The following is an 18,557-nucleotide window of genomic DNA, read 5'->3' as shown; positions in this document are numbered from 1 at the left end:
CTAGAAGGTTGCTCATAGCTCGAAGCTGCAGTTTTTTGTACAAAGACATTTAATCGACAAAGTGCATTAAAATACAACACAAATTCAGAATGTCGGAATAAACATGCTACGGTACATCATTAGACTATATATTTGCATCCAAAACGGTTTATGGCTTCGACTTAAACTACAGCTAAGAAAATAAAAAGTTATTGCTAAAAAACAACAATCATGAAGCTTATCAATAAATATGTTGAAACTACGTACTCTAAATACACTCACAGTATGAAGTAGAAAGAGGAACACTGCAAAAATACTTTTGAAAACAAACAGATAGCTAGCCTATAGTTTCAAGTAGGTAAAAAAAAGACAGCAAAGAATTACACGGTTTTAGTTTTAAGCACTAAGGGCGGTCCTTGTGCTAGATTGCATATCATCCAACACGTACTGTCATTGCCAGCTAGACTGACTCATTTATAATTTTCTGTGTTGATCTAAAGTCAATTGAACTTATGTGGATCAGCCAGGCAATACAGCATCACCTTCAGGTTTTTCTTGAATTAGGCTCTTCACCAATTTGCGGGTTATACCATAATTTTTGGAACTGAACTGTTGTATGACTGAATACAAAAAGTTATTACAAACATATCCAAAAGAATATAATGATTATTTTCAGTCTATAATTTCAAATATGTCAATCTTCAGTGGCCAGCACAGTTTCACTCCCAACCGATATTGCAGCCTTCAATGAATTGTCCAAGTGTTCCTATCGGCAAGGAACTTCTTTGAAGCTTTCCTTTGTCAACCGGGAGCTTGGTTATTTGCTTTGGAGTATAATCGAGATTATTGCATGTATCGAAATATCTTTCGTCGCGCAAAGGCTGGTTGAAGTGAGTTGTTTGCAGATTACCAAGAGCAGTGCGAATACATTTTGCGCTTCGTCTCTTTGGTGTAAAATCACTGCGCGTCGTGGAATTTATTTCGAGATCACCTGATAAAGAAATTATCGTAACCTTCCAATAAGGTTAGACTAAAAGAGTTTTCTACGCGCAAAGTCACGATGATACAAGGGCTACCTTATATTTGGAACCGGTGGCCTTCAACGCCAAAACTCTTCCTAACACTCTCTAATAGGCCAACTTGTTTGGTTGGTTTAAATTATATTAAAGTGTCACGTACAAAGACAAAATAATTGTGTGTGTGTGTACAGTATTGGAACTGTGTGATAGAATTGTGTTGAAGTTTACAGTGTGATTGGGCCTGATTGTTGGTAGCCTATTAAGGCCCGAAGCAAACCTGCCTAAGGTTAAAATTTCAACAAGCAAACGCAGTAGTTCATTTGATAATGTAAGCTACATAATGATAATTGTCACCAAATGTTGAGATGTTATCTTGCAACAAACTGCATCAAATCTTCCATTGATTGAAACAGGGGTGGGGATTGAGTCATCACTATCAACTTTATTAGTCATCAAATAACCGTGTTCTGTTTTAAGACAGACAATTTGCAGGGCTTTTGTGTTGGTTTATATTTTGATTGTGTTTGAATATTACCTATGCATAGTTGGTTAAACAAATTCAAGTTTAAGTTGTCCTTAGATATAATAAGACGACAAAAACACACGTGCAGCATGCTTTGATTATGGTTAGATTCGTATGATATGAGGATATGTTTTATATTGAACAAATATGAGTTCAAATACTTGAAGTTAAGTTCGCCTATTTTATTATTGAATAAGCATCATTGCAACCAGCCTCCGCACTATCAGTAATTTATTTGTCCCGTGAATGCAAAAAAGTTGCTCATCTCTGGTTTAAATCATTATCCTCGGACTGACAAAGCTTCTGAAAGGTTATTCCTGGTAGTTTCACATATTTGTAGAGGCTGTTGACACAGGGCCGGTTGCGGTTACCAACTTGAATAACTTGAGGATGAAGACATTTTTAAAGATCGGTCTGGGCTGATAGGCTACTGATTAGGCTGGCGCAAAATCTCGAAAAAAAAAATTTTTTCTTTTAAACTTTTCGTCAGTTTGGAATATTGTTCCTTTTGGTAAATGTATCTCCTACACCAAATTTCACAAAAAAATATTAACGTTTGACCCTGGTTCACCTGGTTTGAATTTTTTAAAAATATCGAATTTTTGCTTATCCCCGAAACTGCTCACCAGCTATCTTCTAATGCACTCTAGCATCTTAATGGACACAATAAGAGGCAGTAACACAAACTTGTAGCAAGCAAAGTGGTTTAATTAGCAACTCCATGAACACTGACACCTGTATTACTCTCAAAATATCGAATTCTACCACATTTCAGACATGATTTTCTTTGTGCACCCTTCACCGTAGTAAATATATACTGCTTTCAGTTTCTTGAATCATTTGACGATGTTTATCGATTTTCACAGGCCAACAAAACTTTTTTTTATATAAAGGCAGTCATTTTAAGGTATTTCGAGGCCCCTTATTCTGAAAATGCACTAAGTTTTCTCGAATTGGCTCTAGTTTTTGAGTTACAGCAAAAATATTTTTTTCGTAATTTTGAGGCCCTATAGATTTAACGTCGTGTCGTTTATTACATAGACAAAACTGGAAGTAATCCCAGGCACATTTCTGAGTTGTATAAACGCTATTTGGAACCAATCACGTTGATTACAACCCAAACAAACAGCTATTTAACGTTTACTGGCCTAGTAACAATCAAAATATGATGTGAAGTAAGCCTGAGGATACAAGATGTAGAATATATAACTTTCGTTTTGCATTAATATATTTGTTGACTTCAACAGTATCAGACTTACTAAGTATAAGCTACTAAGTACAAACAAAATGCATACATTGTTTTGCTAACAAACTAGACAAATAAGCAAAACAACGCTATCGATGAACAAACGCAACTCTTTATTATGATTGGCCTACTGAGCAACACCCGTCAAGGTATGAAGGCCATTTATATAATTACAGAATACAAAGTTATGTTATTCAGTAAAGTAGCTGCTTAGAATTTTATCCTTGCTGCGGAAAAACGTAATCTTGGCCTTGGAGTCAAGAATGCCATGTTGATCGAGATGAGAAGCCAAGATTCCAGCTACCACTTTTGATAACTAAATCTTTAACTACTACAGTAGGTGGTAGAAATGGTTTTGAGAAAAAAACTTGACCTTGCTCCAAAACACTACTGAAGGTATTGAGGTTGCTCTCAGTCATGCCCGTTTTCCTATTGTTTCAAGCAAATCACCACTTGAAACTAGAGAGGGCAAACAAAAAACAGAAATAGCAACGTCCATGCAATGACTGCCTTGCACACTCCATGTAAACATAATGTTCCAACTTCTTTCGAACATCCTCACCGTGCAGAAGTATCAATTTTCATGGTGATGCCACGGCTTTCTTCTGAACTTCTTAGCCTTGAGCCCAAAAACGGGTTTGCGTGCAATGTTTGCATACTTTATAGGAGGAACCCAGGACTTATCTTGATCACCCAGCTTCATGTCAAAGTAATAATAATGCTTGTTTTTATATAGCGCTGTATCTATCGCAGAATGCGTTGCTCCTCTGCGTTGCCTCATGCAGCAAAATATATCTGGGTTGTTTGTACAGCATCCTACTTGTCAAAGGCATATTTTATTAGCCTATATGCCATTTATTTAGCTTATAGACCAGAAAAAAACTTCTTGCAGCAAAAACTTGGCCTTAGCAAACGCTTTAGAATAAAATTTCATTTGTACAGTATCCATTTCAGTAGGCCTACCTATTCAATATAAAGCTGCATTCATAAACACATGACTTTCGGGATATTTTTCTTGTGATGTAGGCCTACTGATTCACAACTGTTTTCATTGAATATTTATGTCTCCCTTACGTTAAACACAGTTCATTTCAACCTTTGCTTAATTGCGTTTTGTACTTTCCTGCAATATGAACCAATTGAGCTAGACAAGTGGAACTATGACATCATAATGGTAAACAGGGCTGAAAATAAGTGATTTGCTAATTGAGAGCTTTTGAGAAACAATTTCAAAAATATTTTCATTGTCGAATATCTCGAAAACTAGAGCCAATTCGAAAAAACTAAGTGCATTTTCGGAATCAGGTGCCCTGAAATACTCTATAATGACTCTCATCTTTTGTGCCAAATTTTTTTTGTTGGTCTGTGTTATAAATTCACTGACTGCGAAAAGGCTGTAAAATCAACTAAAATGACACTAAAAGCATGCACTATTAGTGACTCTCAGACTTGGAGTAGGGTGAAGATGTTCCATGTGGAAGTTAACAGAGGAAGTGACGTAAAAATCACGTGGTCAAATTTTGAGAAATCCCCTCTTCAGATATTGCTAAACCACTTCGAAATTTACTAATTTTTCAGAAAAATTCAGAATTTCTCCTTGGGTGAACCAGGGTCAAAGGTCAAAACCCAACAAAATTTTTTGGTTTACAAATATCAGTGAGCAAAATGGAACATTATTCCAAACTGACAAAAAATTTAAAGAACATCAAGGAAAATGAGCCACCCTACTACTGATAGTTCTGTAGACCCCCACGTTGATAAAACTTCAAATCATGGATGTACACCTATATCTCATCATTGAAATGGTTTTCACAGGAACAGTTAGAAAATCGTATTAAATTCTCTCCACTAAGCGTAAAAAATGTTGACATTAAACTACAATGTAAACTATAACCTACGCAGCTTGCACTTTGGAATTCATAGGTCAGTGTAAGTGAATTTAACATTCGCGTTTTGACTTTATAATTGAACCATAAAATTAACAATAATTACTAAATACCTTACCATAATAGTTTAGCGGAACAACACTTTTCGGATAAGGATTTGCGATGAAAACCGGAACATCAAAAGCTTTATATGTGGCATCACAGGTCGTATCATAGAGCTTGGACGCCAATTTTGTTTCTCCAAGCTTCACATGGCTAGCTGTGCGTTGATCTGCTCCCGAAACCACACAACCTCCGTGCTTGCTAACATTGTACTGAAATTCAAACAAAAATTATTTTAGCCTACTTGTCTTTATGTAGTCTACCGCAGTTAATGTCTGTTTGAAGGAGAGAGAGTGTGGACTCGAAGACCTCTTACGCCTGCTCAGAGTTGCGGTCTTTCGCACTCTTTCGTTTCATGTACATTAAATGTTTTCGTTTACTTTATGTACGTTTTGTTTTGCATCCGAACAAAACTAAATAACTGACTAATGTAAGTCAAACATGGTTAAACTGCTAGCTAAATTTGCGTTGAGTTTATATTCAGTAGAATACACAAGACACATGTCCATAATGTTGTACTTTGAGGTTTCATCGTTTCAATTACCGGTATACGCATATCCGCACTTTTCTGTACGTTGAAAGGAAACCGTGGCCTAATCCTCTCCTCAGTAACGGTGAGTCCCATACTTGAATAAAGCATCGGGGGATAAAAAGATCACGTTCTCATTATACTAAGCCTTAGGCACTAACGAAAGTAGGGTGGCCAGTTCCTTCCTCTCGGCCGCTTTTCCTTCAGCAACTACGCTTACTCAATTTATTAAACCCTAGGTAGAGGTGAGCGGTGTTTTCAACAATCGCTTTATGCCGGTAGTCGAACCAGAAGTACATGATTAGAAAGCGAGCGCCTTATCCGCTGCGCCATCTCACCGCCTCCTCTCTTCGGTAAGGAATCCAAAAAAATTTGGGAAATCAGTAGAGTTTAAACAAAGCAGAAATTTAAAGAAAAAATGTACAATGAAAAAATTGAGGTTCTAAAATGAAAATAATATGGAAGGGGGTCAGGGGGGACTTTCTTTCTAGGTTTATTTTGATCAATTTTACCTTGGTTGGTCAAAAAAAATTTTTAATACGCATTTGTATTTGACCAAATTCATCAAATTAAAACTAAATTTCCGAAAAAAATGGACTTTTGTATAGCTAAGTGTCAGTAAAAGATCGGTAAAACTATCGAAAGATCGGTAAAGATAAGTAAAACTTCGAAAACCTGTTTTACGCGTCCCCACTTTCCCTTATAACCTGGCATACATGGCTCATTACACCCCATGCCTCTATCGACATTTGAATATGTTAATTAAATTGTTAGGTAGTATTGACGTGTTTACATCGGAATATTTTAAAATCTCCTCGGTGTTTTAGGAAGGTATGAACCATTGAATCCACTACTGGCTCTTCCCCGCATGAGCAGAAGACATCCATAAGGGGCAAATCTGACGTGAGGTCTTTTTATATTCAGCGCTTTTCTTGTTTTGTGTCGGGGTCATTTGCAAGGTTAAATAAACTTACGAACGTTTATTCTCATTGACATTTTACCATTTAATTTGGAAGTTTTCTTGAAGCTTATTTACAAAGGCTCTTGCAAGACGTGAAATTCTTTTTAAACTTTCGTTTATGGTGTTCCTGACGGTGTCCCCTACCGATTTACAATTATAAGTAGGCTACGCTTAAGCTAATAAATAACATACCGAAATCTTCCCTTAATTACCATTGTTACGATCTGAAGCCCCTATAGCTCAGTTAAGCGCCTTACTTCACGAATAAAGAAACTGCAAGATCAAGCGGCGCTGATTCGATTCTAGAAGTGTGCGCTTGAGCAACATATGTCAAGGACTGCTCTCCAGTCTCCATTCAGCGGCTACTGGTGTTGGTGTATGGCAGTAGTTCTCAAACTGTGCGTCGCGACGCCCTGGTGCGTCGTTTCACTTTTCCAAGAGCGTCGCAAAATAGTTCCGTTTCTTGGCTGAACTCAGTTTAAGATTATAAAAATGAGGTTAACCCTTTGAGGACCGCTGGAACACATGTGTCCAATGCACTTAGCTGATTAGCCTACACCGCAATTAACTAAAAAATTTGCCACTATGCTGATACCCTAACGTAGTATTGGATGTCTATCCTTCAAAAAAAAATTGGAAACTCTGAATCATTTTCCTTGGTGTTATTTCAGTTTGAAAATAGTGAAGAGTTGAGGTTGCAAGTGCGTTTTCTTCTCTTCAAATTTGCGAAGCATATTTATTTACATTTGCCCAAGCTCGAGTCGAAATTTTCAAAATACTTCCCGGAAAATTTTTCAAACTACGAATGAATTCGTGATCCTTTCATAGTAGGAAATCCGGCAAATTTTTGGATTCAATAAATGACGATTATCCAGGTTTGGTGAAAGAAAGCACTGCGAATTATTATCCCATTCGCTACGTCGTATTTATGTAAAGCAAAATTTTCTGCCTTGGCGGTGATCAAACCAAATATCGATCACGAATAAACACTAAACAGTGAAAGAGAAATGCGGGTGGCAAGTTCAAAAATTCTCTCAAGATTCAATGAACTTTGTGACAATAAACAAGCCCACGCGTCACATTAAATAATATGCATTGCTTTTTGTTGTATCAATAAACAAAACTTTAATCATAAGTTTCTTCATTTACTTTTATTTGCTGGTGCGTCGCAAGTCCAGAAAACTTTTCCAGAGGCGTCGCAACAAAAAAAAGTTTGAGAACCACTGGTGTATGGAATAATTCACAGACAACAATATTTCACCAATCGGAAACTTCACTCTGTCAAACTCGGTGACCGGGCCTGCGTCAGTGGTTCAAAGCCTCTGCAAGTATGCGAAACTCCAAATTCTAAAAAGAAGCTTTCTCAGTCCGAGAATAAAGATTTTTCGGCTGCGTAACCGAGTGGTGAGAACGTCTACGCGACGTTCGAAAGGACGTGGGTTCGACACCGCTCCAGAGCACGCGGCTGTGTTTCGGCAAAGACACTGGCAAGCCAAACTAAGGGGAGCAGCTGACTCGAAGACCATATGTCACTTCGCTGCTTCCTGTCGTCTGTTGTATCGCATCTGTGATCGCAGTGTTATGTATGTTATCGCAATAGGCGCAAACAAAAGCATGATTATTGTTATTTCCTCAATCAATTATATAGGCTAGTTTAGAACTAGGTTGAAAAAAAATACACATACAAACAAGGCATACCATGGCCACCTGGAGACGCGGCCTGATTTGACACATTTTGCAGATTTTGATTACAGCTACTGCTAGTGTTTGAGTGACATTTTCTGAGATTTTTTTTATTTTTTGCTGTCCCTTAACGATATAAAAGCTTTTTGTTGCCTTGGGAAAACAGTAGCACATGAGAAAAAGTAAGTTGAAAAACGCTCAATCAGACTGTTATTGAAAAATTAACGGTCTGACTAAAATCTTCAAAATCAAATTGTCATTGTTTTTCAACATCTGAGGATGTTAAAACCATTGTGTCATCTGTGTAATAATATACAGTAAAGAAACACAGTGAAAAACAGTAAAGAAAGCGTAAAAATATACTTTTTAACAAAATTCATGCAAACATTCGCCCAAAGTTGGCAAAATCTGGCAATTTCTGCAAAATGTGACAAATTAGGCCGTATCTCTAGGGGGTCTGCTACTATTCGGCGAGTCTGATTCGGCTAGTCCGATTCGGCTAATCCGATTCGGCGAGAGCCTTTTTCGGCGAGTGCCCTATTCGGCGAGTTTTTGAAATTTTATTTTTGAAAGGGAATTATCGGGTACCGTAGCCTAATTATAATTGCCGTTTTTACATCGTTAAACGTTGAAATCGTGCAGAAAGGAATAAAAATAAAATGTTTTAACTATTAAATTAAAATTCGTTACGTCAGTTCAGTTGTTTTTATTTCTGACTATCATGTGAAAAACAATACACGTCAACATAGCAAAGGTAGAAGCGACAAAACGCGAACGTTAAAACGTGCTTGAATTCGTCATGTCAGTTCAGTTGTTATCAAAAACAATTTACGTCAACATAGCAAAGGTGTAGAAAAAGGTAGAAGCGACAAAGCGCGAACGTTAAAACGTGCTTGTGACGGAAGTAAGTTATTGAGTTGAAAAAAATTTGGCACGGTCGCAACACCTTCAGAAAAATTTTTATGTCTATTGTTGGAAAGTTTATGTCTATTGTTGGAAGTTTTTACGTAATTTAACGAGGAAAGTAACCGCTCACACATTATTGGCCAATTTTTTTAAATATTGCGTGTTTTATTTTATTTTTTCTTGCCTTCAATCGCACTGCAGTATATAACCTGGTGAAATTTTATTTTGTATGTTATTCGCTCTGAGGATGCGCATTGTCATGGTGCGCGAAACGTCAGTGAAGCAATAAACCATCTTGTTTGTTGTTAATTTTACTTTCAATTTCATCAGATGAACGTAGCAACTAGTGCTAGAAACGATAATTGTCCTGATGAACACCCAAACTTTTCAGTATTCAAATGAAGGGAAAATAAAAAAAAGAAAATGTTACAAAAAAAAATCATGTTTAATGTCTATAAGTTAGTACTTTTGAATAGTTAAAATGATTAGTTTGGATCAACAAAAGCTTGGATTGAAAGGAAATTATCGGGTACCGTAGCCTAGTTATCCCAACCAGCAGAAATTGCCGTTTTAACATCGTTTTAACGACGCTAAACGTTGAAATCGTGTAGAAAAGAGAACTTTGCTGACTAGGATACGTTGAAACTGGGAAACATTCACAGAAGCCCTTCGATTTGTTCCAAGAACCCATTTAGCCTAACAGTTTATTTGTACATTGATTCAACGTCTAAATACATTATCTTAAAAATGCATAATCTTAAAAATGCAACGTATCGAAGGACTACTGTGAATGTTTCTCAGTTTCAACGCAGGCCTTAAAACTCGTGTTTTTTTCCGGCAGCCATCGTGGCCTACCGAGAGCTCCTTCTCGGCGGCCAAATCTGCGTACTTGGAGGCCAAAATACAATAACGGTAGCACAAGTAAATAGCATTAAACTTGCAACAATGTTAAAATAATCACTTAGCGTTGTTGAAGTCTGGGCGACGTCCTGCAATAGAATCGTTGTACCACGCATTAAATGCTCTATCGGGATTGTAATCCGGTATTGCGGGACCATCTAACGACCCTAAATTGTTTTAACTGCTCGCAGCTCAGTAAATTGTTTCACTGCATACCGCCTTTCATAAAACCTGACCATTTATATCGTTATGATGTCACCATTGAGGGTGTGAAGTTACTAACCCACAGCGGGGACATTTCTCAATTATGAAGGCACGTGTTTTACCCACGGATGTCAACTAACAAAGTTCTCCTTTTTAACAACGATTTAATGTCCGACAACATTGAATCGATATAAAAACGACAATATCGCCAGCCGATGTAAATTAGCACTTCGGATTAACACTTCGTTAAAATAAACATTCGGGAATTGCAAACAAGACTTCCAGCGCTGGTGCTCGCAGCTGAATATATTCAATACAACAGTAGTGATTCTGACGCGCTGACCTAATTCGGCGTCACTCTTTGATACTACATATTTTCGACATTTAACCCACGAACATTCTATTGCGAAATTAAATAATTGAGAAACCGGCGGCCAAACTTGGCCGACGGAGGAGGTAGCACAGGCGGCCATTCAAGCACTACTTAGCGGCCATGGCCGCCGGCTGCTTTAAGGCTTGCAACGTATCCTAGTCATCAAAGTTCTCTTTTCTACACGATTTCAAGGTTTAGCGACGTTAAAACGATAGGCCACACATTTGGTTAGCCTTTTCATTCTGTTACTACAATGTAAAAATAAACTGTTAGGCTAACTGGGTTCTTGGAACAAATTTTTGCTGGTAGGGATAACTAGGCTACGGTGCCCGATAATTTCCTTTCAATCCAAGCTGTAGGCCACACATTTGTTGATTCAAACTAATCATTTCAACTATTCAAAAGTACTAACTTATAGACATTAAACATGATTTTTTTTTTGTAACATTTTCTTTTTTTTATTTTCCCTTCACATCTTAAATTTTTCTGAAGGTGTTGCGACCGTGTCAAATTTCTTTCAACTCAATAACTTACTTCGGTCACAAGCACGTTTTAACGTTCGCGTTTTGTCGCTTCTACCTTAGAAACAACTGAACGGACATGACGAATTCAAGCACGTTTTAGCGTTCACGTTTTGTCGCTTCTACCTTTGCTATGTTGACGTGTATTGTTTTTAATATGATGGTCAGAAATAAAAACAACTGAACTGATCTGACATGACGAATTTTAATTTAATAGTTTAAACATTTTATTTTTATTCCTTTCTGCACGTTTAGCGACGCTAAAACGATGTGAAAACAGTTAGGCTACGGTACCCGATAATTCCCTTTCAAAAATAAAATTTCAAAAACTCGCCGAATAGGGCACTCGCCAAAAAAGGCTCTCGCCGAATAGGGAACTCGCCGAATCGGCCTAGCCGAATCGGATTAGCCGAATCGGACTCGCCGAAACGGGCCATTCCGATCTCTAGGTAGCCATGGGCAATCGGGCATACTAATAACAATTCAAGTGAAACACCGAAATACAATAACTATAATACAGTGGCGCCTGCAAAACCCTCCAAGAACAGTTTTTGATACCAAGCTCCTACCGGTTGATGGTAAAACCTGGAAACGCTTGAATCGATTCGATGACGAGAGCGATAATCATCTAAATCTCCTTCAGGGATATGGCTTGCATTTCGATCTCGATCTAGCTTTATCCTTGCATCTGAAACATCATTCAGTGAAAAAATGCGATAACGTTGCTAAGTCAAAGTCAGTTCGGATATCACAGTTCTCGTGACAGCAAAAGATTAAATTATGACTTACAAACCTACAAACGTGGTGGGCTTCATAGAGGTCATACCATGTCTACCTTGATGGACTCTCAATTTGCGAGCCTTGTCATTGCGTTGCAATCAGCAACACTCGTGTTTTATCACACTATCGTACCTTCTTCATTAGTTATAGACCTAATAACTTTGGAGCACACACAAGAGGGTTGAGGTCCCAACAACAGACAAACCTGCTACATTCAAGGGTTGGTAAGAATCCACTTGTGTGCTCTTGTACGTGTCGAATCTCCCGTGACGATCAGCCAAGTTAAAGTTTGTAGAATATATTTTCGTGTATGCGTCCAGGGTCGGATCAGACTGACCAGTTTCTTCGTTTGGTTGATAAGAACATTTCATAGTCGTTGTTTGTTCGATAATCTTTTCTTTATCGCCTTCCGGAACACAAGATTTGGTATGCTGAAATGATTACAAACAACGCAGGTAAAGATGTTGGTAATACTTTGACAACAACAACAGAAAATCTAATGAACAGTTTCCACAGCCAGGCTTATTGTGAATCAAAGCATACAATACAAGAAGATGGGTAAAAAACACCAGGTTTAAGCTTTGTTTGAAATTTTGAACAAAGCTTTCTTGTCCGCCCCAACAGCAAGCGGTTAAGCGATCAACTGCGTGAACGAAGAAATGGTAACTTAGCAAGTAAAGACGGTTCAACTCCCGACGTGTGGGCTTGAGCAACACAATTCAAGGACATTATGTTTATTCGTATGTTACCTTTCGAAAGGGTGAAGCTGGCTTCACTACAGTTCCGTCATATGCTGAATCATGAGTAGTCCAAAACCGTTGTTGATTATCTCCAGAAATTGTGTTTGTGTAACCATACTGTGAATTTTGTCCAACCGTATGGATCAACCCATGCGCAACATAACCGTCCCTAAAAAATTAACATCAAATTATATTCATTAAAAAAAGGGGCGATTACTTTAAACCCGTATCAAATTATTTTCAAATTATATTCATACAGTATTTCATGTAGGCCAAGGCTAGATTTCGTACTAAAAAGAAATACATTAACATACTTAACACAGTCTACTGTATTCTTGCTATGATGTTGATATGCCTGAACTAATACAGGCGTTGGTGATCATGGTCCTATAATCTAAACTTCTCTGTCGTTTGACACTCGTATTAAGTCATCAGTTTTGACTGTTGTGTTTGTGGCTCAATTCATTCAAGCTGTTTAAATTTGTCAACCTCTGCTTCTTTTTCCTTGTATTAAGTCAAACAATGCTACTTTCTTCATCTTTATGTCTGTGAATATGACCTACAAATTACATCTGTAGCCATCTAACTGTTGCTGTTAATCTCCTGTCTGTTTTTGCCAATCCCAAAATTTTGTCATTACTTTTTTTTTTTCAGTCCAAGAAAACCTCAACACTCTTCTGAGAAACCATGTATAAGAAGCCTCTAGTTCTTTCTTCATAAAATAGTTGCCAGAAATACTCATAAACCGATATAATTGTAAAATTTGCAAAGAAATAATTCGCAAAGACATTGCACTCTGCCCCAATAGCCCAGTTGGTTAATTAGCGCGTGACTTTGTGAACGAAAAAGCTTCAAAATCAAGCTGGGCTGGTTTAACTCTTGGGTTGTGCGCTTGAGCAACGCATTTCAGGACTGCTGTCCATTCAGCGGCACCTAGTGAAAGGAATAATTCCCCGGCAACAACACTTCAACAATCGGAAACTTCACTCTGTCAATCTCGGCAACCGGCCCTGCGTCACAAGCTTCTAATCTACAAGTATGCAAAACTTCCATGAATAACCCTATCGAGGCCCTGTCAGTCCAAGGATACCGATTCAAAACCAAAACAAATGGTCTCCAAGTCATCTACTGTAAGTGAAAACATGTTTCTAAGTTTTGAATATCTTGTGGGTTTCGTTTTGAGTTGACAACAAAACGAAATTGTTTTGATTTCAAAACGAAACAGAACGGCATTTTTTCACTGAGAAACTTAGTTTGAAATGATTTTTTTGTTTTGAATAGACAATAAGATTAATGTAATCAATGGTAGTTTCACAATGTCATCCATCACAATCCACAAAGAATTGTCTATACCACCTACCAACCATTTGTCAAGCCGAGCATAAACATTTTCTAAAACAAAAACACATGTCAAAATTTCAATAAAGTCTATAAGTGAAAGCTGCAAAAACCTACTTGTAAGTGGAGATAGGTTCATCTGCTTTTTCTCTGTCTCCTTGTGGTATTGAAGTTTTTGTCCAATATTTGCTAAAATCGGATTTAACAATTTTCCCAGTCAAATGAGGCTTGTAAGAATCATCGTGCATCGTTTGGAAAGTAGGAATTTTAGCATCCGAATTCATTTTAAAATGAGTTTTAAAAAGAGTAGAATACTTGTCTCCGAAATGTGGCGGCTCACAATTCTTTTCAACATATGCATGCACAGTTTCTGATGTTTTCATATTAATTTTTTCAGTGTCTTTGTGCATGAATTGTGCTAGCGGTGGAGGACGAGCCGGTGGTGGTTTAAGATTTTCTTCTGGTGGCAAATAATCATTGTGGAATGCACTTTTAAAGGATTGTGGAATGAAACGATCATCATTAGAAATCGAGTAATGAGAGGCAAGAAGAAAATCTCGGCCAGACAGTTGGGCAGGGATTAAATTGGTTGCTGTCATCACTACTTTTTGCCGTTCCGATGATGCAATTCCTGAATAATTAAATGAAAAAGTATAATATGCACGAGAAGGTTGAGCAATCAGTGGAAGAAAAACGCAAAGCTTTTTTACCACATAAATCTTCCAATGTGGGATAGTTGTAGTTTTTAAGGCTTGCTATTAAGCAATACTTTCACAACTTGGAGTGCTCTTACAGTTGTATAAAAAAAGTTCACAAAACAAAATTATATAATTGCTCAAGGCTAGTTTCGTTGTTGGCCAATAAATTGTAGGAATATATACCATTTATAAAAAAAAATCAAGTGAAGCAACTTCCCAAGACAGGAAGAGTACAAAACACTACAGTAGCTCCATAATCCATATGCAATTCAAAATACAAGATTACATCTAGCTCAGTTGGTTAGCGCGTAACTTCATGAACAAAGAAGCTTCAAAATCAAGCGGCGCTGGTTCAACTTTCGGGGTGTGAGCTTGAGCAACGCATTTTAAGGACTGCACTCTATTCAGCAGTAGCATACCTAATGGTTGGAATAATTCTCGGCAACAAGACGTCAACAATCGAAAATTTCACTCTGTCAATCTCGGTAACCAGCTCTGCGCCAAAAGCCTCTCAAAGCATGCAAAATTACCAAAAATAACCTATCAAGGCTTTGTCAGTCCGATGATGTAGATTCAAAACCAACCCACCAGGCTGATTTATTTTTTAAATAGCAAAAACAAACTAACCTAAAAACAAGAAATCTCAATTTTAGGTTAGTTTGTTGAATATATGAAAAATCAATTGGTGCTCAGGTAAGATATTTCCACATGACCTATCACTGGGCCTAGCTCAATTGATTTTGTTGCAGGGATATCTAGAGAAGGGAATATGAAGGCTCGCAGCAATTACCTTGTAACATGTACCATGTTTTTAACTAACAAATTTATATTTTAACATTTAACCGAAAATTATCAGTATTGCAAAATGCATTTCAATGCTGCAAATTCAAAACCTAACGTTCTCATAGAACATAAGTCAAGCTTCCTGTTAACAAACGCCACTCACACAGAATCTAGCTCAACACATCTGTATTTCTAAAGCGACATAACTATGAAACCGGTATAGCTTTTCCCTTGATTCTTACGATAGCTGTTATTGATGAAAAGGCTCTACCGGTATATTATGAAGTAAGCGGGGAATTGAAAAAGAGAGGCATTCGAAATTTGACTAGCAAAACAAACGGACTGAATTTTAGAACAAGAAGGTAAAATTCACGACTGGGGAATGTCGCTCTTCTGACACCGGTCGCACTAAATTATATTGATTAGAGATATTTTTCAATTCCCGAATAGCAAATTTGAAACTTTGATTTAATAAAAAATGATTAATTCTATTTAATTCGTTTTGTTTTTTGTAGGAAGTCATACCCCTAGACTAGACAGCCAGAAGCCTAAATTATCCTTTTTAATTAGAGACTTAGAGTCTCTCAATATTCTTGTAAATTCTCCTTTTATTTTCTTTTTATTAACAAAATTTACGACAAGTTAAGAAAAACCCTACAACCTTATTCTCATGACACTACCAGGGCGGTAGTTTGTAGTGCTTTAAACATGTGGTTCTTTTTAAAATCGTGAAAAGTTTTGTAGTGCAGCTGGTACAATGAGCTACAGAAGACTGTGTTGCCAGATTGGGCTACTTATCGCAAATTGGGCTACTTTCCATATGTGATTTGCGACAAAAAATTGAGCTTGGCGACTTGCGACTTTTTGGGCTACTTTTAAATTTAGATTGGCGACAATATAACAAGATTGCGACTTTTTTACATCGGAAATTTCTTACTAAAGTAAGTTTCGCTTGCAGTCTACTGACAATTTATTTGTAGTTTACAAATTTTACAGCGCATTCTCATGTTTCCAAGACGTAGCAAGGGACATGGTTGAGTGAGTTTCTAGTCATTCTAGCGTTACGTTATCTCCGTTCTATGTCTTTACAGTTTACTCTTACTGTAGAAGTCAGAACGCAGAAGTGCTTGAAATGCTTGCTTCCCGGACGCGTTAATGACGAAAAATAAAATGATTGATTGATTGATTGATGAAAAGTAGTGTGCTGAAAAAGTGGTGAGAATCTAATCTGTACCCGATAGAGCCTGATGTGAACGTGCCTTACTGTACCGGTAACTCTGTTGCTATTTAGCAGAGTAATTTGTGCAATTTCACTGGGTTTGTTAAGCTGATTTTTCATATGTGTGTTTTTTAGCTGTACATTCAAGAGCATTTGACGGCTTGTATGTTATTAATTAACATTTTTTTTCAGGTTCTTCCACTGACTGGCATGCAGTTTTTACATAGTTTACTTATCAATGTAGTAATAATTGGAATAAGAATGAATGGCTTGATGAAAATGTATGTTTGTTAAATTTGTGTAATGATGATTGTACACCTTGTCCTTCAGTGAAAAAAACTCAACACATGACAAAACTGAGGCTAAGCAGTTCTGTTATGAAGTATGCCTAACAGAGACATCCAAAAGTGTGACAGTGTTAGAACGCCTCACGGGGGTCTGGGGGGCGAAGCCCCCCAGAAGTTGGAAAACATAGTTCCCGCGCCCCCTGCTATAAATTGGGCTACTTTGGGAGCAAATTTGCTACTTTTTTGGCTACTTTTTTTTTCAAAATCTGGCAACTCTGACAGAAGACAATTAGCAAATGTTACGTAGAACATACCGTAGGTACTTAAAGAATACTTGTTTACAAAGACAGTTGAAAAGTTACCTGTAAGCTTTTTGTTTTTTAACAAAGCCTTTGCAGTAGGCTAGATGTAAAGCAAGCATATAGGTAATTGAATTAACAAGCAACCATGAGCATGCTGTGAATATCCAGGCCTGATGCTAATAGCGCAATGCAAGCTTTCATAACAAGATTTATTAAACTACGTACAGTACTATCGGTGCCAATTGTCATTTTACGATAAACACAGATTAGGCTTGACGATAAACAAAAGCCCTTCTATTGTCAGACGTAATAAAAGCCTTCGTATCCCCTTCTTTAGATATTCCTGTTTTGTTGGCTGGAACACAATACAGCAAGAAAAATAACTAGGCCTATAGTAGGAGTAGGCTATGAATTTCTAGCCTACACCTTAAACATCAAATGCAGAAACTTAATTTATCCGTTTTTATTCGAGAGTCGATATCTACAGTTTAAAATTTAGCAAATGTAGTATTTTTGAAACTACATGGGCAACCTACCTGCTTTGATATGGAGCCGATAGTAATTACAGCAAACAGCACTTTACTCCAATAATTAATTTCAAGATGATATATAATTGTCATGGCAATTACTAGATCTCATACGGGTAAAGGATATTTTAAAATACTGAAAATTGGAAGGTGAAAATTTATTCGTCAAATCAATACTGCATAAATTATACAGTATAATAAGATTTGCTTCAGTGGGATGGATGTATAGTCAATTATTTTTGTTTCAAGTACGAAATAAAACGAGCAAAAAAACAAAAACAAAAAACATGCAGTGTGCATCCAATCAGAGAGTGCGAAACACCGTAGTCTTGTGTAAGCATGGAAGGTTGTAGGCTATAGATAGTGTCAAATAAAAAGCGCAGTGACTGGAATTGTCAAACCAACACATTGCATAAAAGTATGTTCCATTATTATAGCACAATAAGGATGGTATCAAAAAACCATAAGCAGCATCTATAGTCATTAGTCAACCATCATGCCACAATAATATCCGATGTCCGCCCGCCCATCCCGCCCCGATAGCTCAATTGGTTAACGCGTCACTTCTGGAACGAAGAAACTTCAAGATCAATAGCGACGCTGGTTCGACTCTCGGGGTGTGCGCTTGAGCAACGCACGTTAAGGGCTGCTCTCCATTCAGCGGCATCTAATGGATGGAATAATTCCCCGACAACAAGCCTTCAACAATCGAAAACTTCACTCTGTCAATCTCGATGACCGGGCCTGCGTCAGTGATTCAAAGCCTTTACAAGTATGCGAAACTGCCAGGATTAAGCTCTGCAAGAAGCTTTCCTAGTCTGAGGATAAAGATTCAATCAATCAATCAAATAACATGTATACATTGATTAGGGACATTGATGTAAAGACACAGGTGCACTGCTTTAATTCTGGACTTTAGACTAGTTGTAGTAGGCTAGACTTAGAGAAAGTCCTTGGCTTGAACAAAAGAATTAACCTCTGATATTGGAAACAAGCCGTTGTTGGTTTGAATGTGACTGTCGAATGTGGACAAGTAAGAATACAGTGGCCG

The 18,557-nt window shown here is 37.4% G+C and overlaps 1 protein-coding gene across 1 annotated transcript; it reads right to left on the bottom strand.

The window, feature by feature from the left end:
• Positions 1 to 38: 38 nt before the first annotated feature.
• LOC145786666 (stabilizer of axonemal microtubules 5-like) lies at positions 39 to 17,546 on the bottom strand. Its single transcript, XM_082598375.1, has 7 exons — positions 17,516 to 17,546; positions 13,808 to 14,321; positions 12,362 to 12,521; positions 11,818 to 12,043; positions 11,402 to 11,520; positions 4,772 to 4,967; positions 39 to 970 (listed from the first exon to the last, which is right to left on the bottom strand). Exons 2-7 carry the CDS (start codon positions 14,287 to 14,289, stop codon positions 699 to 701), a joined length of 1,455 nt encoding a protein of 484 aa, XP_082454501.1. The 5' UTR covers positions 14,290 to 14,321; positions 17,516 to 17,546; the 3' UTR covers positions 39 to 698.
• Between the last annotated feature and the right edge of the window lie 1,011 nt (positions 17,547 to 18,557).

The sequence above is a fragment of the Aplidium turbinatum genome, chromosome 17 (genome assembly GCF_918807975.1).
Source record: "Aplidium turbinatum chromosome 17, kaAplTurb1.1, whole genome shotgun sequence".
NCBI classification, from domain to species: domain Eukaryota; kingdom Metazoa; phylum Chordata; class Ascidiacea; order Aplousobranchia; family Polyclinidae; genus Aplidium; species Aplidium turbinatum.
Note: the sequence above shows the minus strand (reverse complement) of the source record. Positions and strands in the feature narration are given on the sequence as shown.